The sequence below is a fragment of the Microcaecilia unicolor genome, chromosome 5 (assembly GCF_901765095.1).
Source record: "Microcaecilia unicolor chromosome 5, aMicUni1.1, whole genome shotgun sequence".
Taxonomy (NCBI): Eukaryota; Metazoa; Chordata; class Amphibia; order Gymnophiona; family Siphonopidae; genus Microcaecilia; species Microcaecilia unicolor.
Genome location: NC_044035.1, coordinates 142634145 through 142653182, shown reverse-complemented (window position 1 = coordinate 142653182; position 19038 = coordinate 142634145). Strand labels below are relative to the sequence as shown.

The 19038-nt window shown below is 42.0% G+C and overlaps 1 protein-coding gene across 2 annotated transcripts in view; it reads left to right on the top strand.

Annotated features, from left to right (window-relative positions):
* Window positions 1-1088: 1088 nt before the first annotated feature.
* The window catches only part of LOC115470325 (transmembrane protein 150A-like), a 261116-nt gene continuing 243166 nt past the window's right edge, over window positions 1089-19038 (top strand). For both annotated transcript variants that reach the window (XM_030203371.1, XM_030203370.1), the window contains exon 1: window positions 1089-1442. In XM_030203371.1, the coding sequence (XP_030059231.1) occupies window positions 1369-1442 (74 nt within the window). In that variant the 5' untranslated portion in view covers window positions 1089-1368. The remainder of the gene's footprint in view (window positions 1443-19038) is intronic.

The window sequence follows — 19038 nt, the reverse complement described above, 5'->3', positions numbered from 1 at the left end:
ACTGTGGAGGAGTCTGCACCAAAAGATGTATGAGAAGAAACTTGAAAACTTGAATATGCATACCCTGAAGGAGTGGAGAAACAGGAGTGATAAACATTTGTATTCTTAAAAAAGAGTAAGGAACAACACAACGTTTCCAAAAAGAGAAGCAATAGAATTAGAGACATGAAGTTGCAAGGAGAGAAACTTAAAAGCAACATTAGGAACTACTTTTTGACGGAGAGGATGGTGCATGCTTGGAATACTCTTCTACAGGAAGTGGTGGGGTCAGGGATGGATAACACCGAACCATTGTGGCAGAGTTCAAAAAGGCATGGTATAAACACAAAGGTTCCCTATAGCGCATGAAGATGGAACAGAAGTATAGAATATTTCCATGCAATAAAACTTAAATGAACTTTCACATTTTAAAAGAAAAAAAAAAAAAGAAGAGGCGGGAGGAGAAGAGATATATTATATTGGGTGTCAGTTACAACCTTAAAAGAAAGGGGGATAATCTGCACAGAAGTGCAGGTGCAGTTCTGGCCACTTTTCTAGGCAGACTGGATGTACCAGACTAGGGTCTATCTGCTGTCATTTACTGTTACAGTGATGTTTGACAACTGTTCTCACTCACTACTTGTGTGTGTTGTTATACACACAAGACACAACAACAAACTATAAAGTATAATATATATATATATATTTAAAAAAGTCTTGGGGACGACGACAAATGAGGGGTTCTAAGTTAATTGACCGGGGGAGAGGGATAAAGATGTCTAGATAAGGGGCTTGAAAGTTAATTGATCGGGGAAGGGATAAGGATGAATTTTTCCCTACTGCACCCCAGTACCCTTGCACCGGCCCTGCTCTCACCTCACCCCCTCCCCTTGTAACTTTTTCTCCAGCCTTTTTTCTCCCTTTCGCAATCCGTCTTTTGCTCTCCCTCTCTCTACACTATAAAGGCAGGCTGCACTGCTGCTCTCCCCTTCACTTGCAGTCCATTGGTCAGGCGTTTGTTAAACAGCCAATAGACTGCAGGGGGAGGCGGGAGCAGTGGTACAGGAGCCTAAAGCCTCCTCCCTATGTGTAGCCGGAGCTCTCTCTGTTCAGTGCTGGAGGGAGTGTTGGGCGTGCGCGAGCTCACACAGTACCCACAGAGCTGCTGTGTATACTTAGTGGGATATACCGGGAGAGGACTTTTGCTGCTTGATTCTAACTGAAAACTTTTTCCCCCAATACACTGGGAGTCGTTTCCAGAGAGCAGCAGGTTCTTTGTACAGCTGGAAGACTGGAGAGCAAGACAGGGGGGCTGGTTCCGATCCACAAACCTGGCACCGATTCTGGGCAGAGGCGACTGGGGGCACCGGCCTCCTGGGATTTATCTCTATGTTCAGGATGACTGCCTGGGCCATTTTGCCTATTGTTCTGCCAGTTTTCTCCATCCCGGGCATGTGGATAGTGTAAGTGCAGATCTCCTTCATTGGGGCAGACTTCAGAAGAGACTTTTTTTGTTTTCTACTGGACCATTTGCCAAGGGTTGAGAGGGAAGGGGGCGCTTGTCACAGAGTGCAAGGGGTGGTTTTCTAGTTCTGGTGTAGCTTAATGCAGGCAGGATCTGTAAAAAAAAAAAAAAAAAAAAAGGCCAACCTTGGTATTAAACATTATTATTTTAGTGTACTTAACGGAATTCTTCCTTTACTTTTCTGCTGAGGTCTGGGATTGGAATATCAGACCTGCCAAGTGATGCACTTTCTGGTAGGAGACTTTGGACCAGTCCTGGCTATTTGACACCTCCTTGCTGAAGCATTCTGCTACTTGTTCTGTAACTGATTTCAAATGGAAAGCAGAGAGCAACCAATAGTAAAATGAATGAAAATAACCTATCAAAACACAGAAATGAGTCAGTCTCCTCCTATAAACGGTGTCACTTGACAGTTCTGCAATTCATAATCCTGTTGTTTTTAAGTTTGATGCGGTGACACTGCAGTGTCAGGGGAGTCCCAGTAGTCCTGTGGAGATTACAGGAAGAGCTGTGGCCTGGGGAAAAGGGTGTACCCAGGGTGGAGGAGAGGGTATGAGCTGCATGGCTGTGGTTCATGTTCTTTCAGATTTACTACCACATAAGGAAGGACCAGAGCTTACTGGGTTTGCGTAGTTCCAGTATGAAAAAGTAAAGGTTGAAATATTGGATTAAATAAAATGTTAATCTAAGAGAGCAAATCGATTTGTTAAAAGGGTCAGTGCTCTAACATTTAGTCCATGTCACGCCAGAAGTTGTGATGGTATCTTGACATATATGCATTTACTCCGGAAAGCTGGCATTATTAGGTCTGCGTGCAACTTTTTGCTTTACGTTTCAATACTTGGCAGCAAACGATGATAGAAGGTCAGAGTAAACTGGAACACATCCCTAAGGGAAATCATCACTCAGTTTTAGTGCAGCGTGTGTATGTATGTATGTATGCCCGTTTTCCCATTCTGATGTGTGCAATTACAGTTCTAATGTTTTCACCAGTGCAATTTTTCTAGCAAAAAAGGTGCCAGTACGCAAATGCCAGGCTACCCTTCAGGGGTGGGGTGATCACTGAGAGACTCACTCCACAATAGCTAGGCCCCCTGCAACCAGTCACAGAATCTATGACAAAAGCAGAATTGGTGTCTTGAGCCTGAGCTTGTTCATTAAAACTCGTGGTCCATGGGTCAATTTTAGGAGACACTGGAAAAGGTGCCGGTACTCAGTACCCCCAAGTATCCCTTCAAAAAAAGCCCTGGTTTTCACACACATGTCTGATGCTGGAATACACCAAAATATGTCGCTTGTGAAAAAAGTTGTTTTCACTGTTCCAACTGATTTATATAATTCCCCCCTCCCCTTTGTGTGTTGCTCCCTTGGTCAGTCCCAATCTAAAAACCATGTGTTGACCTTTTGGAACATTTACTGGTTTTTGTTTTCTTAAGGCCTGATCTCAGAGTCCCACCCAAAATTGTCCCATAATAATCTTAATTCACCATGAAATACTATTCAAACTATTTGGTCATAGATGGCAATATTTTAAGCATTTGATATGTATATGTAAACTGAACACTGGCCAGGCTCTGTGCGGGTGTAACATAGTAAATGACGGCAGATAAAGACCTGTACGGTCCATCCAGTCTGCCCAACAAGATACTTTATATGTATACCTGAGTTTGATTTGTCCTTGCCTTGACTTTCTGCACCCCAAGTGCATTGCTCTACACTTCTTGGCATTAAAATTTAACTCACAATGTAACCGGGAAAACACTTACATAAATACCTGTGCGATATTGATTCCCTAGAATCCACAGGTGCCACTATACATATCTTTTTCACCTCACCACAACTGTTCCTCCATCATATCAACGTCTATAAGGTGGAGAAACCGACCCCCATGAAGACTGCACATCAAAACCACATCCACTGGATAATTAATTTTCTGTATATACAACAATGCCAAGCGCAAACGTAGATATGTTGTTTTACAGCACACACTGGGAGAAGGGGTGTTGAGGGAGGCTGGGAATTGAATGCACACACACACACACACACACAGTTGTGATTTTAAAATCTCTCTGTGCCCCTTTCGTTGTGGATTCAGCCAACTGAAATAGCAATGTGAAGTCCATACATTTAGACAAGTTAAGACTGTCAAAGGGAAACTTCAGTGCAGGGTTCCCTTTGTAAATGAGCTGTCAAACCCATAGCTATAAAATATCCCACAGGTGCACAAGCTCTGTGGAGACACTGAAAAATGTTTGCTTTTCCTTGAATTTCCCCTTTCCTCCCTTATGTTACCTTTTCCTCTCATTTGATCCTTGTGATTTTGTTTATATTGTAGACCACCTTGATGTGCTTACCTGATTGCTGATATATCAAGATCATGTAAATAAATGAATAGCTCCCACTTGGTAGGGGTGGGAGGTGGGGGGAGTAATTTTTAAAAACCATCCCTGTTGGGACACAGCCCTTGAGTATTTTTGATCTTCAGACTTTGCATCTATTTTCAAAGAAAAAGTAGGCCCTTGCTTTTATTTTCATAGCTGCTGCAGTTGCAAAGTACCCACAGAGGTTTGCGCATGTTTTTGATGTGGGTACGTTACATTAAGTGAATTTTTTTCCTCTCATTTTTGAATGGACATATATGCTTCAGGGTTTCTCTACCCCTTCCTCAGGGAACCCCAAGCCAGTCTGGTTTTCAAGATATTCACAATGCATGAGATATATTTGCATACAATGGAGGTAGTGCATGCAAAGCCTACCACGAAAATCCATAACTAACTACAACTTTTCAACACTCCACCCTTAGTCTAACTGTCTTTCTATATAACTGCTGATTATATCGACTTGTAATCCTTAATATCTTTGTAACACCAATTGTATCTTTTGTACCCTGAAATGGCGATGCCATAACAGGTCTTTGTAAGCCACATTGAGCCTGCAAATAGGTGGGAAAATGTGGGATACAAGTGCAATAAATAAATAATCTATCTATCTATCTATCTATCTATCTATCTATCTATCTATCTATCTATCTATCTATCTAACGCGTATCCATTGTGGATATCTTGAAAACAAGCTGGCTTGGGATTTCTTGAAGATTGGATTGAGAAACCCTGTGCTACTGTGTAATAAAAGCCTAGTAAATCAAACCCTTATTTCCTGATCCAGGTCTAACTTGATAAGGCTGATTCTGTCCTGCATTTTCTCTACATGCTGTATTCTGTGTTATTTTCCATGTGAAAAATGGACAGGAGTGGAATGAAGATTGAAGACACTCAGAACTGGATCAGCTGCCCCAGGTGGCCCTAGTTCAGTTGTAGCATTCTTTAGCAAGGACAGTGCCAATACATGATGATCTAACACTGTGGTTTTCAAACCTGTTCTCTTGACCTCACAGTCTACTGAGTTTCAGGTTATCCATAATGAATATGTATGAACTACATTTGTATAACCTTAGTCTCTGATATGTAATATAATGAGTATGCAGGAAATATATTTACATGTGATAACCCATCTGGCTATGGAGTCCTCGGGACAGGTGTGGGAAACAGTGGCCTAAAATGATGTACCCAGCCTGGATGTGGTCTTGTTTCAGTGTGAATGTTTTAAAGTACTCTACAGATAAATAGTAACATAGTAGATGACGGCAAATAAAGACCTGTATGGTCCATCCAGTCTTCCCAATAAGATAAACTCATTACATATGGTATGAAGTGATACATCTTATGTATACCTGATCTTGATTTATCCTTGCCATTTTTAGGACATAGACCGTAGAAGTCTGCCCAGCACTGGCCTTGTTCTAAAATTTCTGAAGAAGTTGTCAAACCCCCTTTTTTCTTCCTTTTCCTTCTCTACACATCTTTCATTTAATGTTTTTTTTTTCTCACACTTTTCTTTTACCCTTTAGCCCTTAGTCTCCATTTCACTTCTTATCTACCTACTGGCTTTTGCCATCTCCCTCTCCAGCACTCCCATTGTCCCTTCTGTCTCTCTCTTACCCACTCTCCTAAACCTATCCCCCATCTTTCACCTACTTCTTTAGTTCCCCAATCCCATCCTCTGTACTCACCGTCTTAGCCCTTATCTACCCTCCACCGCATCTCATCACCCTATCAGTCTCCGCTCCTTCCCTGTCTCTCCTTCCTTCCCTTGCCTCCAAGGCCATTCGTCTGTCTGTTACCCTACACCCTATTCCCAATAGCCTCTCTTTCACCATCTTTTTAATCCCATTTCCACTCTTCCTCAATCCTCTTCAGAGACCCATCCCCTTCTCCCGTACCCCTTCCCCAGTACCCCCATCCCTTTTCAACCTTTCCTCACATCATTCCCGTTTCTTGTCCCTCTTCTCTTATCCCTCATTTCACATTCTCACTCATTCTCCCATCAATATACCCCACATATCTAAAACTGCCAAGTATTCACTATCCCCTTAAATTCACACTCCATCTCTCTGATCCATAATTCCCTGCTCTGCTCCTCTTCCTTTCCCCTCCACCCACTCCTCCTAGCCCCATCTATCTTCCGCTCTACTCCCCTCCCCTGTAACCATACCCCCCAGTCTCATCCATCTCCTGCTTCTGCTCCCCACACCCCCTAGCCTCATTCATCTCCTGCTTCTCCCCCCTAATACCCCCTAGCCTCATCTATCTCCTGATTCTCCCCCCACACCCCCCCTAGCCTCATCCATCTCCTGCTTCTTCCCCTCCCCACACCCCCTAACCCCATCTTCTGCTGTTCCCCTCTCCTCTGCCCATATCCTCTGGCCCCATCCATCACCTGCTCCTTTCCTCTGCCCCCCCTACTCTTCCAATTAAGCCTTTTCTGTCTATTCTATGTTTCTCTTTTCTTTTATGATATATTGTAATGTATGTTTTGATTTTTGATTTATTGTAATAATGGTGCTATTGCAAAGCACCTAGATGGCTTACCAGTTGCTAGTATATCAAATAAATATGAACCTTGAGCTTTGTTTTTGCACATGTTTGTGTATAGTATTTTACAGTGGAGGGATTGTATGTTGGCCTTTTTGAGGTTACATTTTTCTTATTGCTGTGAAGAACTAATGTGTCTTAATTATAATATTGGTGCTCAGTTTTGCATATTCCTCCGTGTGGCTTGTGTTATAGAGATATGCTACATTACACATCACTGCGCCTTAGCTAAGGGAACTGAGTCAAGTTGAAATGAAGAAAGGAGAAGTGCACAAGTCACAGACACTAAATTAAAGGCATTTGCAATTCCGTGGTGAGAACCGCATCACAACTCAAGAGATAGAAGACCCGCCCTGTGATAAGTAAACTGTTTAGTATACGGGAACAAACATTATAATTCACAATTTGAATTATGTGAACGTATGAGAATTATAATTTTGCTAGGGAGGTAGGCAGGGCGTTGGTGCAGTGACGTGTAATGTCCATATTCTCACAGTGTATTCATAAGGTTCATTTATAAATCCATTTGGATGTTCTTCAGTTTTAGATGTCCATATCCTAGCTTTGTAAAATCGGAACTTAGATGTCTGTGCATGATAGATAGCTAAGTGATGGTTTATGGACGTCCAAAAGCAAATGGGTCTTCTAAAATAAGCACTTTAGTCTAAAAAGAAGGCTAATTCACAAAGCTCATTTACATAGAGGCTAGATCTGCTTGTGCCCCTTGAAGGCCCTATTTGAGAATCCCTGCTGTAGGGTGCTGTTGATTTGAAAACCTAAGACTGGCATCTTTATAGCCGAGAGTGTAGGAATCGGTGTACAAGCCCAGTTGCAGCTTTCTTGGTCATAATATTATACCCAACAAGCCTTATAGTGAAATGATAGAACTACATCACCATTTCAAAATTCTCAGTGGACTGCATGTGCCAGGCTGCTTTGAGATCCTTTCTTTGTGGAGGAAAAGTTAGCAATGAAAAGTACGGAAAAGGTTCAATACATTTCCAATAGAAAAGATATTCAAATGATGATAGGACTGTATTTGACCCTAATCTGGCTATTCTATTAAAAAAAAATTAAGTGCTGCAGTGCCTGCTCATCCCAAGAATGCACCCCCCCCCGGGCCAGTACAAAGGTATTGGACACCTTCAAGCTCTCCCTCAACTGAACTCAACAATCTTGATCTCCGCAACATCTCTTTGCCTAGAACGATCTAGTAAGGATTCATAATTGGGCATCGTACTTTTAAATATTAAATATTTGTTTATTGTATATACATAGGGCTAATTTCCAACAGTCATTTACTTAGGTAAAGGGACGATTTGCAAACCTCCCAGTGCCTTACTCCCTGTAGATACTCCCTTTGAGGTTGTGTGCCATCAGGATCTACCATTTCGCTTTGGCTGCAGCAGTTCTTTGCTGACCCTTTGAGGCTGCTATCTAGCTTGCTTACTGGTTAAGCTGGCACTGTTCTCCCCTGTGTCCATGTACAAATAGGTTCCTCTAAATAGATGCATTTCAGACAAAAACCTTTATTTTTCTTAATGCTTCTATAATGGCAGGATAAAAATGCAGAGAACAGAACCTCCTCGGCGCTCTGCAAATGGTCCTCTCCAGCTAATGCCTCCAGGACAACTACTACTACTAATCATTTCTATAGTGCTACTAGACATACGCGGTGCTATACACATTATATGTAGGCACTTTTTCTGTCCTTAGAGGGCTGACAATCTAAGTTTTTGTACCCGGGCAATGGAGGGTTAAGTGACTTGCCCAAGGTTACAGGGAGCTGCAGTGGGACTTGAACTAACTCTCCAGGCTCCAGAGCTGATCCTGCCACTAGATGGACTAGGTATCTGCCTAGAGTGGTAGAATTTGATGGACAGCATTCCCAAGAGCCTTCCCCCTCCCTCTACCTCCTCCTGCACTGGCCTAGAGAAGATAGAGTGCTGCACAGGCTTGGGCTGATGATGTTTTGTCCTACACACACACCCCCCTCCAAGGCAGATTTCTTGTCAGAGGTGATGAGATACTGCAATACGTAAGTGCAGGCTTCTAGCTTCTACTTACAGGGCTCGTGCAGCACGCTTGGGGCTGGCATGGAAGGAGATAGAGGGGCATTAGTGGCCCAGAAGGGATTCTTTGAGTGTTAAACCAATAGAAATTGGGAAATTTTGAAAGAGTGACTACTGTGTCAGTTCGTAAATTACTTCCTAAGATTGTCTAAGAAGGGTTGTGTTTTGGATACTTGCCTTTCTTATTTGCTATGTGATGTTCCAGCTGAAATTCTTTTATAGCTGACAGAATTCGTGAATAAGTTATTGATGGAAGGCTGTTACACAAAATCTTTATGTGAAATCATTTTAACTCCTTTATTAAAGTCTCTGATTGGAGATATGTCAAAGGTAGAATACTACCAGCCAGTGGCTGGCACTCTGTAGATGGCCAAACTTTTGGAGTTTTTGGTATACGAGAAATTTCAAAAATTTTTGGAGACTTTTAACATATTTTATATAAGATGCAGCATGGGTTCAGGAAATCTCATAATATGTTATAAGACTTTGCTTTTGGTTCTTACTACTAAAATGAGATATGTTCTTAGAAAGGGTGGGGAGGCTTTTTTGCTACAGTTTTGATTTATCTGCATTGTTTGACGCCTTGGATCACTCCATATCTACGTGCCACATGAACATGTGGTTGTGCCACATGAACTTTATCTTACCACAACATTACTTTGTATTTGTTTACACCGGAGTCTCTAAATGCCTCTCCGGTACTATGTAAGCCACATTGAGCCTACAAATAGATGGGAAAATGTGGGATACAAATGTAACAAATAAATAAAATATTACTTGTCAAAATGAATGAATTGGGTATATCTGAGAAAGTGCTTGGAATGTTTTCAACAGTTTTTGGGTAGAGAGGAGGGGTGGTAGATTTACAGGCTGGAGTCTTGGTTGCGGAGTCCCGCAGGTGTCACTGCTTTCGCCATCACTGTTTAACGTATTCTTAAGTTCTCTGGGTAACCTTTTATTGGGTAATGACATCACTTTACTTTCTTATGCAGATGATATACAGTATATCTATTGGGGGTAGTTCTTCCTAATTGGAAAGAAACAATTGACTCTATTAAGTATTACATTTCTTTGATTGAAAACTGGGCTGTAAGTCATTGTCTGAAACTGAATACTCAAAAAAAAACCCCAAAGATTTTATGGTTTGGAGATGTAACCAAAGTGCCAAGTACATCAATAATTTTGTCCTCAAACGAAATATTAAAAATAGAGGATCATTCCAGGGTGCTGGCTGTCATCTTAGACTCAACTCTATCCTTTAAAAAAACAGATTGACACCCTTAGCAAGAGATTTTTTTTTAAGAGTTCGACAGCTTCGAGCCATATGATCTATTTTGGCGGAAGAAGATTTTAGATCAGTGGCTTAAGCTGTCTTGTTGCCCCAACTGGATTATTGTAACTCTCTATATATGTGTATTTCAGCTAAACAAATGAGACGGTTGGCACTAATGCAGAGTACAGCTATTAGATTAATTAGTAGGACTCGGTGATTTGATAGCATTTCTAACATATATCATACTTTCCACTTGTTAACAGTGGGTAATTGTATTAGTTTTAAAGTACTTTGCCTTATTTTTAAATCAATATTTGGTCTGAACTCCGAAGGTTTGACAGAGTAATTAGTTTTCCCCTCAATGAATAGGACACTAGGTTTTCTTAGGACATGGAACCTTGGCTTTCCTTCTTTATGAAATATCTAGTTTAAATCTTTTTTTGGAAGCTTCCTTTATTTTTTCAGGAGTCATTGGGGGGGGGGGGGGAGGGTAGAAGGGGAAATGCTGGAAACGTAGAGGGCATAGGAAGGAAGTGGAGATGTTGAACTACGGGGCGGGAGGGGGGGTGGATTGGGACAGGGAGTGGTAGGGTATACATATGAAAGTTCTCCTAGATCGTCTGATACACTTGGGCCAGCGCTTCTGCTTTTTGACTGACTTTCTGAGGGGAGACTTTGAGCTGTCCCTGCACTGTACTCAGATATCAGCCCATAATAGGAAAGGGATGTCTAAAACAAGGAATGCATGGTCTAAGGTCTCTGCAGAATAGTGCTGCCGAATTCCGCTAAAAAAAATTTCGATTCGGTACAATTCGATTCTTTAAAAAAAAATTGTTTTTTCAATTTGATTTGATTTAATTAGGTTGAAATAGTGAGGCCCATATGCAAATATTATATCACAAAGAGTAAAAAAAAAACAGGCAGCAGCAGTTGAAGAACAGTGAAGAAAAATGGGCACAAACTACAGAGTTTATAATTGCTGTTTCTACCAGCTACAATAATTTGTGAAGCTGTTTTAGTGGTACTCAATTGTTATTTCTTTTCTCCTCCACCTTTTAAGACATTGCCTATCCAACTGAAACAGCTTTAGAGTTACATTCATGTTCATCTCACTTCCTCTCTCTTCCCTCTCCTCCATCAATGTCCAGCATTTCTCCTCTGTTCCCTCCCCTCCATCCATGTGCATCTCCTTCCTCTGTCTTCCCTCTCCTCCATCCCTGTCCAACATTTCTCCTCTCTTCTCTGTCCTCCACTCCATCCATGTCCAGCATTTCTCCTCTCTCCCCTGCCCTTCCCTCCCAGCCATGTCCAGCGATTCTCCTTTGCCCCCTATCCTCCCCTCCCATCCATGTCCAGCATTTCTCCTCTCTCCCCTCCCCTCCATGTGCATCTTCTTCCTGTCTTTCCTTCCCTCCATCCATGTCCAGAATTTCTCCTGCTTCCCTTCCATCCATGTCCAGCAACTCTCCTCTCTCCCCTGCTCTCCCTTCCATCCATCCATGCCCAGCTACTCTCCTCTCTCCCCTGCCCTCCCCTCCATCCATCTATCCATCCATATCCAGCAGCTCTCCTCTTGCCTCTGCCCTCTCCTCCATCCATCCATATCAAGCAATTTTCCTCTCTCCCCTTTCCCCCTCCATCTATCCATGCCCAGCAATTCTCCTCTCTCCCCTGGCCTCCCCTCCATGTCCATTGATTTCTCCTCTTTCCCTGGGTCTTACCCTCCCCTCCTTGTCCAGCGATTTCCCTTCTCTCCCCTGCCCTCCCCTCCCCTCCCATCCATGTCTAGCGATTCTCCTCTGCCCTCCCCTCCCATTCATGTCCAGTGATTCTCCTTTGCCCTCTATCCTGCCCTCCCATCCATGTCCAGTGACTCGCCCCATCCCCCACCTGCCCTCCTTTTCAGCACTCGAGTTCCGGTTCCAACTCCAGTCCCACCTGCCCGCCCTCTTCTCCCCCAACATCCTCCTTTTCATTCCTGCCACCCTGCAGGGTTTAAATCTTTTATTTTACCTCAAGTCACAGTCGGCGGTGGCAGTGAAACCAGAAGGCTCATCTCTAGCCTTCCTTTCCCTTTCAGTGTCCTGCCCTCGCAGAAACAGGAAATTACATCAGAGGAAGATGGGACACTAAGAGGGAAGGGAAGGCTAGAGACAAGCCTGCTGATTTCACTGCTGCCATCGCGACTTGAGGTAAAATGAAAGATTTAACCCCCCCCCCCCCCAGGATGGCAGGAACGAAAGGAGGGTTGTCGGGGAGCTGAGGGCGGCGGGCAGGTGGGATCCAAGAGCTGCCTGCAGGTGAGCCACTGGGGAAGCAGCAACAGCGGCTTGGGTGACAGGGGGTGAGAGGGAGAGAGGTGGGGAAATCCTGAATCGGGACTTCCAATTTTTTTCCAAAATCGATTCGAATTGTGAATCGGACAGCACTACTACAGAAAGTTAGTCCCTCGACAGCTCTGTTACAGGGATCCTAAAAAGAGAAGAAAGCTGTTTTCAGTCACTAGCTGGTGGGGTACTGCAAGATAAGAAGGGGAAACAGAGTAGGGCAACTTGATTTTGCCACATACTTCTAAGAAGGCAACCTAAGCACTGTCTCAGATACAAACTTAGATTGTGAGCCCTCCAGAGATAGGGAAATACCTACTGTAAATGTAACTCACCATGCCTGAGAAAGATGTGAGCCAAATCCAAATCCATAAAATAAATGTTAATAGCAGCAAGGAAGGGAACAGTATTAGGGTCTCTCAGCAGAAGAAACAGATTTTGCTCTTTTTGGCAAAGCCTACCTTCGGGGAGGAGAGGGAGGATTACAAGTTCAAAATCTTGCCTACCTCATTGAAAAGAATCAGTTAGTGCTGTCACAAGGGTGGAACCTCCACCATTGTTATGGTGTGCAGTATACACTTACTCATTCAATAGGCCTCATATCCAGACTAGTGTCTTTTCATGGGTTTTTATAAATGCTTTTTATAGTAACAAGAAAAGTAGGGGGAAAGTTGGTACAAAACATGACTCATCATTTTTGGATAAATGTTAGGGTTTATTTTGGGCATATGAAATGCCACGTAGCCTCCCCTCTTGTGCTGGCAAGGGCTGCTGGTGGGGGAAGGTGAAATGAAGACTGAAAAGGAAGGGCTTCATTTATATCCAAGGCAAAAGTGTGGTAGCTAAAAATGTAAGTGTTTATTTCCAGCTGCAGTGGTATAAATAGGACTGATGTTTACAACAGCTAGCAGCAGGGAGAAATTTAGATTCATTGAGGTACTTGAGGAAATTGTGCTCAGAACTGTCATAAGACCCAGTTCTAAAAAAAACACCCAGTTTCTAAGATTGTCCCAGTGAGTACTGTGAAATAAACACATGCGTAGTATGACACCAGGAGAACTAGGTAAGTGTTGTCCATAGCCATATCACCCTTGCAACCCTAGAAATAGTTCATATTTATGTGCTATACTACCATCATTCTGATGAAGCCAACAGGATAGTCTTCTTCAGTGCAAGGTCCGAGGACCAATGGCGGCCCCTGGAAACCTCTGGGTTGGCCTTCATCATCATATTGACTTTTTTTTCTGCTACTTTCTGCCTCTCTATCAAAGTTCATGGCCGAAAGGGGGAAGTGGAAGTGCTTGAAGGACAAGGCATTTCTCAATAGATGAAGAGAATGTATTTGGAAATTCCCATCTCCTTGAGAATACACACCACAGAAAGTTTGAAGGCAAGCTGCCGGGGTGGATGTCATTTGACACACACTGATCAGTGGTGTTGAGGCGTTGCATGGGGAGATATTTGGTAGCTCTACTTCAGCTCATTCAGATCCAAAGTGACCCTGACTTAAAAATTAGTGAAAATCACAGCAATAGGATCAATGAGTGGAACAGTGAAATGTGATAGGAACATAGGACATGACACAGCAGAAGAAGCTATAGGGCTAATTCTACTACTACTTATCATTTCTATAGCGCTACTGGACATACGCAGTGCTTTACACTTGAACATGGAGATACAGTCCCTGCTCGACAGAGCTTACAATCTAATTAGGATAGACAGGACAGGTCAGGGATAAGGGTTAGGACAGACAGGACATATAAGGGATAAGAGACAGTTGAAGTGAGGATGATAAGGTGAGGGTTCTGACCGGGCGAGTGGGGGTTAGGAGTTAAAAGCAGCATCAAAAAGGTGGGTTTTTAGCTTAAATTTGAAGATAGCCAGAGATGAGGCTTGACGTACCGGCTCAGGAAGTCTATTCCAGGCATATGGTGCGGCAAGATAAAAGGAACGGAGTCTGGAGTTAGTTATAAAATAGATGCCAACATTTATATGCTAATTATGTGTACATTTTCAGAAACCTAACATATACATGTGTATGTACACATGCAGGATATGAGCCCATGCACTATTCAGTAATTATGTTTATATCTTACATAGCACATGTGTGTGTACACATAGATTCTGGGCAGGAGCAGAGGTGGGATGTGCATTATAGGGGAATTCTATCCATAGCACCAAAAGGATCCATGTTGAGCCCCTATGCTTTATAGGGGCTGAGCTCATAAGTTGTGTCTAACTATGGGTACAAGACTAATACCTCATAGAAGCTAGTAAAATTCCCATGCGCAGATGGCCATTATTTTGCAACCCTGTGTGTCCCTGATCTGCCCATACCCCTCCCATTAGCACGCACCTTTGTGAGAATAATTGGGCGTGGTAGTTACAGCAGCATGTGGGTCTTAGATTACATTACATACTTGTCTCTTATAGTCCGCTTATACCTTTAAAGTTCAAAGTGGATTTGTCCAGGAATTAGAATTATCAGTAATAGTTACGTACCTAAACATAAAACCAATTGCATGTTCTGACATAAGACATATTTCTCAAATAATCTAGTTTTGATAGCCTTCTTAAAAGCTATATAACTATCCAAAGATCTTATATCAGCAGGAAGTGAATTCCAAGCCTTTGTTGCTTGATAGGAAAATAAAGAGGGAAAGTTTTTTCTGGACTTACTGCCTCTAGGATTCGGAAAGATCAAAATACTAGAATTATGATGAGTATATCTCTTTTTAAAACTGGAGAACTAAATTAGCCTGTACATGTAGCTGGATGCAGTTCCCTGAAATATTCTAAAACTCAGACTGTATAGTTCATACAAAATTTTGGTTCTAAAGGGAGCCAATGTAGCTCAATGAACATTGGAGTTACTCTTTCATATTTATGAACGTCAAATATTAAGCAGGCTGCTACGTTTTGCACGGTTTATATTTGTTTCAAAAGATTTTTTGTACAGGCCAAATAAATGCTATTATATTAATCCAATTTGGACAATATCAATGATTGTACATCTAAAGTAAACATAAAGTATGCATAATCCAGAAACAGCCTCAAATTCACTTGTGTCTCCATTCCAGTGTAATCTCTAGTATCTTCAGTTGAAGGTTCTAATTTGTACACACTGTTGTCAATATCTAAAAAATGTTCTCAATAGAAATAAAACAGAAAAGAAAATAAGATGATACATTTTTTATTAGACTAACTTAATACATTTTTTGATTAGCTTTCGGTAACCCTCCTTCTTCTGATCTGAAGAAGGGTTACCTTAAAAAAATGTATTGTTAGTCCAATAAAAAAAGGTATCATGTTATTTTCTTTTCTATGTTTTATTTTATTTCTATTGATTAGTTTTAAAAATGGACTAACACAGCTACCGTATCACTCTACTAAAAAATGTTCCAAATTTGCTTTCATTTTAGACCCAACTAAAAGGAATTTGGTTTTATCTCAGTTTAAGACAAAAGGAATCATCCATTCCATGATGAGGGATATACAAATCGATATCCTTGATGTTACCCCATTAAAGTGAAGACCCACTGGTAACAAAATAGTAATATCGTCAGCAAAGTATAGACATGAAAATCTGCCTCTTCTAATTTAGTTCCCAAGGAAATCAAAAGAACATTGAACTGGATAGGAGAGGGGGGGGGGGGGGGGAACCCTGCAGTACCCCACAAGTTGCAAACCAATTGTTGGACAATCTTCCATTCCACTTAACTCTATAGAACCTGTTGTGAGAAATTCCTTAAAACCAGCTCAGTCCATTATCAACATTATCTGCGCATAATCCTTAATCAGTATCAATTAAGTGCCTAATTGATTATCAGTTAAGCACTAATGGGAGCACGGATCTCGGATCTGCGTGCAAATTCCGGTGCCCAACTCTGGGTCACCTATTTAGAATACAGGGGTTCTATTATAATTTACATGTGTATCACTGGCACATAGGCAACCAGCTCTTTGGCTGCTGTAAGTCTTTATACCTAAGTGCATAAGCTTGTGTATACCCAGTTCTGCTAGTAATCTCTAAAGGAAAAATCAGCACCTACATAAGTATTGCAAAACTGGGACATACCAAAGGTCCATCAAGCCCAGTATCCTATTTCCAGTGCTTGAAGGACATTACCTTCAAGCATTGTGGCCAATCCAGGTCACAAATACCTGGCAAGATCCCAGAAAAGCTCAATACATTTTATGATGCTTATCCCAGAAATAAGCAGTGGATTTTCCCAAGTCAATTTAATAATGGTCTATGGACTTTTCCTTTAGGAAGCTGTCCAGACCCTTTTAAAACCCCGCTAAGCTAACCGCCACATTCTATGACAACGAATTCCAGACTTTAATTACACGTTGAGTGAAGAAAATTTTCTCTGATTCCTTTTAAATTTACTAATTTGTAGCTTCATTGCATGCCCCCTAGTCCTAGTATTTTTGGAAAGAGTAAACAAACAATTCACATCTACCCATTCCAATCCACTCATTATTTTATAGACCTCTATCATATCTCCCTTCAGCCGTCTCTTCTCCAAGCTGAAGAGCCCTAGACGCTTCAGCCTTTCCTCATAGTGAAGTCGTCCCATCCCCTTTATTATTTTCATCACTCTTCTCTGTACCTTTTCTAATTTCACTATATCTTTTTTGAGATGCGGCAACCAGAATTGAACACAATATTCGAGATTAGGTCGCAACATCGACAGATACAAAGGCATTATAATGTCCTCAGTTTTGTTTTCCTTTCTTTTCCTAATAATACCTAACATTCTATTTGCTTTCTTAGCCGCCGCAGCACACTGAGCAGAACATTTCAACGTGTCATCAACAACGACACCAAGATCCCTCTCTTGGTCAGTGACTCCTAACGTGGAACCTTGCATTACGTAGCTATAGTTCGGGTTCTTCTTTCCCACATGCATCACCTTGCACTTGCTCACATTAAACGTCATCTGCCATTTAGACGCCCAGTCTCCCAGTCTGTTAAGGTCCTCTTGTAATTTTTCACAATCCTCTTGCGATTTAACAACTTTGAATAACTTTTTGTCGTCAGCAAATTTAACAACCTCACTAGTTACTCCCATCTCTAAATCATTTATAAATATGTTAAAATGCAGCGGTCCCAGCACAGACCCCTGAAGAACCCCACTATCTACCCTTCTCCATTGAGAATACTGACCATTTAACCCTACTCTCTGTTTTCTATCCTTTAACCAATTTTTAATCCACAACAGGACACTACCTCCCACGACTCACAATTTCCTCTGGAGTCTTTCATGAGGTACTTTGTCAAACGCCTTTTGAAAATCCAGATACGGGAGGGAGTGGAAAACAAGAAAAAGGATCTGCAGAAGCTAGAAGAATGGTCTAAGGGTGAAATGCAAAGTGATGCACTTAGGGAGTAGAAATCCATGGGAGATGTATGTGTTAGGTGGTGAGAGTCTGATATGTACGGACAGGGAGAGGGATCTTGGGGTGATAGTATCTGAGGATCTGAAGGTGACGAAACAGTGTGACAAGGTGGTGGTCGTAGCTAGAAGGTTGCTAGACTGTATAGAGAGAGGAGTGACCAGCAGAAGAAAAGAGGTTTTAATGCCCCTATATAAGTTGTTGGTGAGGCCCCACCTGGAGTATTGTGTTCAGTTTTGGAGGCCGTAACTTGCTAAGGATGTAAAAAGAATTGAAGCGGTGCAAAGAAAAGCTACGAGAATGGTATGGGATTTGCGTTACAAGGTGTATGAGGAGAGACTTGCTGACCTGAACATGTGTACCCTGGAGGAAAGGAGAAGCAAGGGTGATATGATACAGACGTTCAAATATTTGAAAGGTATTAATCCGCAAACGAACCTTTTCCGGAGATGGGAAGGTGGTAGAGCTAGAGGACATGAAATGAGATTGAAGGGTGGCAGACTCAAGAAAAATGTCAGGAAGTATTTTTTCACGGAGAGAGTGGTGGATACTTGGAATGCCCTCCCGCGGGAAGTGGTGGAGATGAAAAGGGTAACGGAATTCAAACATGCATGGGATAAACATAAAGGAATCCTGTTCAGAAGGAATGGATCCTCAGAAGCTTAGCCGAGATTGGGTGGCAGAGCCAGTGGTGGGAGGCGGGGCTGGTGATTGGGAGGCAGGGCTAGTGCTGGACAGACTTCTATGGTCTATGCCCTGAAAATGGCAGATACAAATCAAGGTAAGGTATACACAAAAAGTAAGACATATGAGTTTATATTGTTGGGCAGACTGGATGGACCGTGCAGGTCTTTTTCTGCCATCATCTACTATGTTACAATATCAACCGGTTTATCCACATGTTTGTTCACCCCTTCAAAGAAATGTGATAGATTGGTGGGGCAAGATTTCCCTTTACTAAATCCATGCTGGCTTTGTCTCGTTAATTCATGCTTTTGAATATGCACTATAATTTTGTTCTTTATAAAAGTTTCTACCATTTTGCCCGACACCGACGTCAGGCTCATCAGTCTGTAATTTCCCGGATCCCAGCTGGAACCTTTTTAAAATATCGGCGTTACATGGGCTACCCTCCAATCTTCCGGTACCATGCTTGATTTTAAAGATAATTTACATATTACTAGCCAGTTCATTTTTCAATTCTATCAGTTCTCTGGGATAAATACCATCTGATCCAGGAGATTTGCTACTCTTCAATTTGTCAAATTGCCCCATTAAATCCTCTAGGTTTATAGAGATTTCATTCAGTTTCTCCGACTCGTCAGCTTCGAATACCATTTCTGGCACCGGTATCACTCCCAAATCTTCCTCAGTGAAGACCGAAGCAAAGAATTCATTTAATCTCTCTGCTATGGCTTTGTTTTCCCTGATTGCCCCCTTTACCCCTCGGTCATCTAGCGGTCCAACCGATTCTTTTGCCGGCTTCTTGCTTTTAATATACCTTAAAAAATTCTTACTATGTGATTTG